Source organism: Colobus angolensis, unplaced genomic scaffold, assembly GCF_000951035.1.
Source record: "Colobus angolensis palliatus isolate OR3802 unplaced genomic scaffold, Cang.pa_1.0 Scaffold47, whole genome shotgun sequence".
Taxonomy (NCBI): domain Eukaryota; kingdom Metazoa; phylum Chordata; class Mammalia; order Primates; family Cercopithecidae; genus Colobus; species Colobus angolensis.
The window spans coordinates 846,235-853,655 of record NW_012118154.1 but is presented as its reverse complement, the minus strand read 5'-3'; the positions used below and the strand labels follow the sequence as shown (position 1 = coordinate 853,655).

The 7,421-nt window shown below is 53.6% G+C and overlaps 1 protein-coding gene across 1 annotated transcript; it reads left to right on the top strand.

The window, feature by feature from the left end:
• Positions 1-4,190: 4,190 nt before the first annotated feature.
• Positions 4,191-7,032, top strand: SLC52A1 (solute carrier family 52 (riboflavin transporter), member 1). Its single transcript, XM_011958393.1, has 5 exons — positions 4,191-4,761; positions 4,909-5,144; positions 5,263-6,133; positions 6,226-6,349; positions 6,441-7,032. Exons 2-5 carry the CDS (start codon positions 5,015-5,017, stop codon positions 6,651-6,653), a joined length of 1,338 nt encoding a protein of 445 aa, XP_011813783.1. The 5' UTR covers positions 4,191-4,761; positions 4,909-5,014; the 3' UTR covers positions 6,654-7,032.
• The last annotated feature ends 389 nt before the right edge of the window (positions 7,033-7,421 follow it).

The following is a 7,421-nucleotide window of genomic DNA, read 5'->3' as shown; positions in this document are numbered from 1 at the left end:
AAAATAGGCCGGGCGCGGTAGCTCACACCTGTAATTCCAGCACTTTGGGAGGCTGAGGCAAGTGGATCACTTGAGGTCAGGAGTTCAAGACCATCCTGACCAACATAATGAAACCCATCTCTACTAAAAACAAAAAAACTGCAGGGCATGGTGGCTCACACCTGTAATCCCAGCACTTTGGGAGGCTAAGGGGGGGCAGATCACCTGAGGTCAGGAGTTTGAGACCAGCCTGGCCAACATGATAAAATCCCGTCTCTACTAAAAATACAAAAAATTAGCTGGGAGTGGTGATAGGCACCTGTAATCCCAGCTACTCGGGAGCCTGAGGCAGGAGAATCGCTTGAACCCAGGAGGCGGAGGTTGCAGTGAGCCAAGAGTGCACCACTACACTCCAGCCTGGGCAACAGGGCGAGTCTCCATCTCAAAAATAAATAAATAAATAAAAATAAAAGTAAAAAATTAGCCAGGCATGGTGGCTGGCACACGCCTATTGGGAGGTGCCAGCTACTTGGGAGGTCAAAGCTGGAGGACCACTTGGAACTCAGGAGTTCAAGGCTACAGCAAGCTATGATCTTACCACTGGACTCCAGCCTGGGTGACAAAGTGAGACCCTGTCTCAAAAATAACAACAAAAACAACAAAATTGGAGGTTGGAGACTTGGAAAACCCTTACCACTGCCCCTCCTGCCCATAGTGCACTGACTATTATGAGTGAGCATGAGGGCTCATCCTCTTCTTGCCTGCTGAAGAAGGACAGCCTATGCCTCTCCCCTCAAACTCAGCCCCTCTCTAAGAAGAGCTATTCTTTCACAGGTTGTCAAGATTTGGAAAAGGAAGGCCCAGGTGCGGTGGCTCATGCCTGTAATCCCAGCACTTTGGGAGGCTGAGGTGGGTGGATCACCTGAGGTCAGGAGTTCAAGACCAGCCTGACCAAGAAGGTGAAATGCCGTCTCTACTAAAAATACAAAAATTAGCTGGGCGTGGTGATGCACACCTGTAATCCCAGCTACTTGGGAGGCTGAGGCAGGAGGATTGGTTGAACTCGGGATGCAGAGGTTGCAGTGAGCCAAGATGGCACCATTGCACTCCAGCCTGGGCAACAGAGTGGGACTCCATCTCAATAATAATAATAACCATAATAATAATAATAATATCTTAAAATAAGATAAAATAAAATACAAAAATTAGCCTAGCAAGGTGGCAGGCGCCTATAATCACAGCTACTCTGGAGGCTGAGGCCGGAGAATCGCTTAAGCCTGGGAGGTGGAGGTTGTGGTGAGCTGAGATAGCACCACTGCACTCCAGTCTGGGCCACAGAGTGAGACTCTGTCTAAAAAAAAAAAAAAGTGCTATTCAGTGCTATACGGTTATGGTGAACTGAGCTGGCAAGTAACAGCCTTAGGGCTTTGTAGACACAGTAGAGTACCAGGGAGCCTATCTACCAAGGAGCACAGGGATCTTCCAGGTGAGGATTCTGCACCTTGGTGAGTTAGGCCTTCAGTCCCCTTGGTTATTCTCTGCACCCCCGATCCCATGACCATCCCTTGCTCTTTTCTGAATATTCAGGGTGAAGCTAAGGTTTGAGGCACGTAGTGTTGAAGCCACAATGACAGATCCTATCATTTGCATTAAGTCCTCTCACCCCATACAAGAACAAATTTGGGCTGGGAATGGTGGTTCATGCCTATAAACCCAACACTTTGGGAGGCTGAGGTGGGAGGATTGCTTGAGCCCAGGAGTTTGGGACCAGCCTGTGCAACATAGTAAGACCTAGTCTCTACAAATAATTTAAAAATTAGCCAGGTGTGGTGGTGCACACCTGTGGTCCCAGCTGCTCAGGAAGCTGAGCTGGGTGGATCACTTGAGGCTGAAAGTTTAAGCTGCAGTGAGATGTGATGGCATCACTGCACTGCAGCCTGGGTGACAGAGCAAGATCTTGTCTCCAAAAAAAAAAAAAGGAAAGGAACAAATTTGATCTAGGGACCCAGGAGTGCCCAGTGATGTTCTCCTTCATTAAGTAATGTTCTTCCACTTTCTACTTCAAGTACCCATCCATCAGTGGGGTCCACATACAAGGCACTTTTATAATCCTACACATCACAGCCACTCCAGGCACACATCCAACAATGACCGTTCACCATTTACAGCTTGCTCCCTGACTCCCTCGGTGTGGGTCTCGCCTCTCCTGTTGTGCACCACTACACTCCAGCCTGGGCAACAGGGCGAGTCTCTCTAGCTTTCTGCCTTTCTTTAGTTGGAGCTCTATTCCTAAGGACATAGTGATCTCTTTTGTCCCAAAGTCATTCCAAGAGAAGCATCTGCACTTTACAATTTATCTTTCCCTCTTCTGCAACTTCCCTAACATATAGGGAACTATGTCTATACATTGTCAATTACTGACTGGGCGCGGTGGCTCATGCCTGTAATCTCAACACTTTGGGAGGCTGAGGCAGGCGGATCACTTGAGGTCAGGAATTTGAGAACTGCCTGGCCAACATGGTGAAACCCCATCTTTACTAAAAATACCAACATTAGCCAGGCTTGGTGGCAGGCACCTGTAATCCCAGCTACTCAGGAGGCTGAGGCAGGAGAATCACTTGAACCCAGGAGGCAGAGGTTGCAGTGAGCCGAGATCACGCCACTGCACTCCAGCCTGGGCGGCAGAGTGAGAAATTGTCAGTTACTGGTTTGCAGATAGGCAGTGGCAGGGTGTCTGGCCAAGGGGTGAGGTGATCACCTATGCTGAGGGGACAGTCCCTGCAGTTAGACCATCGGTCACCAACACTCAGATCCTGGCTCTGCTCCTTACCTGTGTAAGGTTGAACAAGTGACTGAATCTTTTTTCTTTTTGGAGACGGAGTCTCTCTCTGTTGCCCAGGCTGGAGTACAGTGGCACGATCTCGACTCACTGCAACCTCTGCCTCCTGAGTTCTAGTGATTCTCCTGCCTCAGCCTCCTAAGAAGCTGGGACTACAGGTGCATGCCACCAAGCCCAGCTGATTTTTGTATTTTTAGTAGAGACAGGGTTTCACTGTGTTGGCCAGGCTGGTCTCAAAGTCCTGACCTCAGGCGATCCACCCACCTCAGCCTCCCAAAGTGCTGGGATTATAGGCATGAGCCTCCACGCCTGGCCGACTGAATGTTTATGTGCCTTGGTTTCTGGTTTCCTTACTTGTAAATGGAGTATTGATAATAGTAGCCACTCCATTGGACTGTTGGGAGGATTGTTTGTTCATATTTTTAAAATATTTATGCCAGTACTTGGCATATAACAAGTACAAGAAAAGTGTTGGATAGGCTGGGCGCGGTGGCTCACGCCTGTAATCCCAGCACTTTGGGAGGCTGAGGCGGGTGGATCAGGAGATCAGGAGATCGAGACTATCTTTGCTAACACGGTGAAACCCCCATCTCTACTAAAAAATGCAAAAAAATTAGCTGGTGGTGGCGGGCGTGGTGGCGGGCGCCTGTAGTCCCACCTACTCAGGAGGTTGAGGCAGAAGAATGGTGTGAACCCAGCAGGCGGAGCTTGCAGTGAGCTGAGATCGCGCCACTGCACTCCAGCCTGGGCAACAGAGTGAGACTCCAAAAGAAAAAAAAAAAAAAAGGTGTAAAAACAGCTGAGCGTGGTAGTAGCTGGGAGTGGTTCGCCATGTAGTCCCCGCTACTTGGGAAGCTGAGGTAGGAAGATCGCTTGAGCCCAGGAGTTCGAAGCCAGCCTGAGCAACATAGTGAGTCCTAGTCTCTACCTAAATAAATAAATAAATAGCTGGACATGGTGGTGCTCTTCTGTGGTCCCAGCTACTTGTGGGGGGACTGGGTTAGGCTGAAGTGGGAGGATCGCTTGAGCCTCCGAAGTTGAGGCTGTAGTGAGCCGCGATCGCCACCGCTGCGCTCCAACCTGGGTGACAGAGCGAGACCCTGTCTCAAAATTAATTAATTAATTAATTAATTAAAATAACAAACAACAAAATCCGAGCCGTGCGGGCTCTGGGCTGGGCCACCTCCCCGGCGGAGGGGCCTCCCTCTCAGGAGGACCGCCAGCCGCTGGGTCCGGGGACTGCTGCCTCCGGAGGCGCGGGGACCCCTGCGCACCTGGCGGCTCCCGGGACGCCCCCCTAACGCAGGCGGGAGGGCAGAACGGAACGCCCCTCCGGGCAGAGCCCGCCCCGGCCACTCCCCTCTCCAACCCGACCTGCCTCCGCAAGTCCTGAGTGTCGCAAAAGCGCTAGGGTTGAGCGTGGCACCTGAGAGGTCCCCTTGTCCCGGGGTCCATTTGAAGGTGAGGGTGTTGTTGCGGAGCTGTTCTTTTGTTTTGTTTTGTTTTTTGTTTTTGAGACCGAGTCTCTTTCTGTCGCCCAGGCTGGAATGCAGTGGCGCGATCTCGGCTCACTGAAAGCTCCGCCTTCCGGGTTCAAGTGATTCTCCTGCCTCAGCCTCCTGAGTAGCTGGGATTGCAGGTGCATGCCACCACGCCCAGCTGATTATTGTATTTTTAGTGGAGACGGGGTTTCACCATGTTTGCCAGACTGGTCTCAAATTCCTGACCTCAGGCGATCGGCCTGCCTCAGCTTCCCAAAGTGCTGGGATTACAGGCGTGAGCCACCGCTGTTTTGACAACTGGGACCTCCGGTCCTCTGTGGGTAGGAAAAGCAGCTCCCTCTTTGCTCCTCTGGGGCAGCTGCATCTCGGGCCAGCTTCCTGCCTCTCTCCCTGCAGGCACTGCTGGGGTGCCGCCCCCACACGCGCAGCCGGTGCCCCGTGGTAAGTCCTAGCCCCACCTCTTCCCCACCGACGCCTGGCCACTGCTCCCTCTAGTTGCCCTGGTCTTAGCAGTCTGACCAACTTGTCTTCTGACTCCGGGTCTGTTCCACCTGCCTATTACCTGCCAGCCTGTTGGTTTCCTTCCAGCTAGAAGGTCTTCAGTTTCCAGAAGAGCCAAACCATCTTTGGACCTACGTGGGAAGGACCTGCCTGTGACCTTTGCACTGTCCTGGAGGGTCCAGCTTTGGGCTGAATGGCAGCACCCACGCTGGGCTGTCTGGTGCTGACCCACCTGCTGGTGGCCCTTTTCGGCATGGGCTCCTGGGCTGCTGTCAACGGGATGTGGGTGGAGCTGCCTGTGGTGGTAAAAGACCTTCCAGAGGGTGAGTGGGAGGGAGGTAGAGGGAAGCGTGGGGCAGGTGTGCCCAGAAAGGTGGCCTGTGGCAGCTCTTTGTCCTTTAACCGCTGTGCTCCTGACGTGGCGTCATTCCTTCCCTGCAGGTTGGAGCCTCCCCTCATACCTCTCTGTGGTTGTGGCACTGGGAAACCTGGGTCTGCTGGTGGTGACTCTGTGGAGGCGGCTGGCCCCGGGCAAGGGCGAGCGGGTCCCCATCCAGGTGGTACAGGTGCTGAGTGTAGTGGGCACAGCCCTGCTGGCCCCTCTGTGGCACCACGTGGCCCCAGTGGCAGGGCAACTCCACTCTGTGGCCTTCCTAACACTGGCCTTAGTGTTGGCACTGGCCTGCTGTACCTCTAATGTCACTTTCCTGCCCTTCCTGAGCCATCTGCCACCTCCTTTCTTACGGTCTTTCTTCCTGGGTCAGGGTCTCAGTGCCCTGCTCCTGTGTGTGCTGGCCCTAGTGCAGGGTGTAGGCCGCCTCGATTGCCCGCCAGCGCCCACCAATGGCACCTCTGGGCCTCCCCTCAACTTCCCTGAGCGTTTTCCTGCCAGCACCTTCTTCTGGGCACTGACTGCCCTTCTGGTCACTTCAGCTGCCGCCTTCCAGGGTCTCCTGTTGCTGTTACCATCTCTAACCACAGGGGGCGCAGGGCCTGAACTTCAGTTGGGATCCCCAGGAGCAGAGGAGGAGGAGAAGGAGGAAGAAGAGGCTTTGCCGTTGCAGGAGCCACCAAGCCAGGCAGCAGGCACCATCCCTGGCCCCGACCCTGAGGCCCATCAGCTGTTCTCAGCCCATGGTGCCTTCCTGCTGGGCCTGCTGGCCATCACCAGTGCCCTGACCAATGGCGTGCTGCCTGCCGTGCAGAGCTTTTCCTGTTTGCCCTATGGGCGCCTGGCCTACCACCTGGCTGTGGTGCTGGGCAGTGCCGCCAACCCCCTTGCCTGCTTCCTGGCCATAGGCGTGCTGTGCAGGTGCAAAAGGGGCCCCAAGCTTGGTGGGTGGAACTTACGGTTGGGGCCCAGGTCCCGGAACAATCAGCCCTGAGTCTGCTCATCCCCAACAGGTCCCTGGCAGGGCTGGTTGGTCTTTCTCTGCTGGGCATGCTCTTTGGGGCCTACCTGATGGTACTGGCAATCCTGAGCCCCTGCCCACCCCTGGTGGGCACCACTGCAGGGGTGGTCCTTGTGGTGAGCAAGTGGGGACATGAAGTGGGGAGGAGGGTGTTCCCTGGGGCAAGGGCATGCACACTCAGCCTGCTGCTGTGTCCCCCCCTTGCAGGTACTGTCGTGGGTGCTGTGTCTTTGTGTGTTCTCATACGTGAAGGTGGCTGCAAGCTCCCTGCTGCATGGTGGGGGTCGGCCGGCATTGCTGGCGGCCGGTGTGGCCATCCAGGTGGGCTCCCTGCTTGGTGCCGGCGCCATGTTCCCTCCCACCAGCATCTACCATGTGTTTCAAAGCAGAAAGGACTGTGTAGACCCCTGTGGCCCCTGAGCCTGGGCAGGGGGGGACCCAACTCTACACCACCTGCCTTCATCTTGAGGCTGCCACAGTGCCTGATTACTTGTGGCCGAGGCAGGCTTCCCCCAACACAGGAACGCTCATGGACACCTGCACACTCCAAAGAAGACCTTGGCCCATCAGGCCAGGGTGGGCACCAAAGACCAGGCCCGGAGCCAGGGGACAGGTTGGCGCTGTGGGCTTGGCCCCAGGGCCTGAGACCTTTGTGGGATTTGGGCAATAAAGTATTCTTATAAAAACAAACAAACACATAAACAACAACAACAAAAAACCCTAATGAAAACCTTATAAGAAATATATAATGAATATATAATGAAATCAGGAAACTGGGTTAAATAATTTTTCATATATATTATCTAATGTGCAATTAGATTTAAATAGATTGTAGTGTCTTTCTTATCATATCCACAGCTTATCTCTTCTTCTGTGGGTTTTTTTTTTGTCAAAAACCTTTCTTAGTCAGGTGAGTCTCTGTAACATACTACTATGGGATTGGCCCTTAAAGACAATAGAGTCTCGCTCTGTTGCTCAGGCTGGAGTGTAGTGGCACGATATCGGCTCACTGCAACCTTTACCCTCCCGGGTTCAAATGATTCTCCTGCCTCAGCCTCCTGAGTAGCTGGGATTACAGGTGAGTGACACAACACCCAGCTAATTTTTGTATTTTTAGTAGAGACAGGGTTTCACCATGTTGGCCAGGTTGGTCTTGAACTCCTGACTTCAGGTGATCCACCCGCCTTG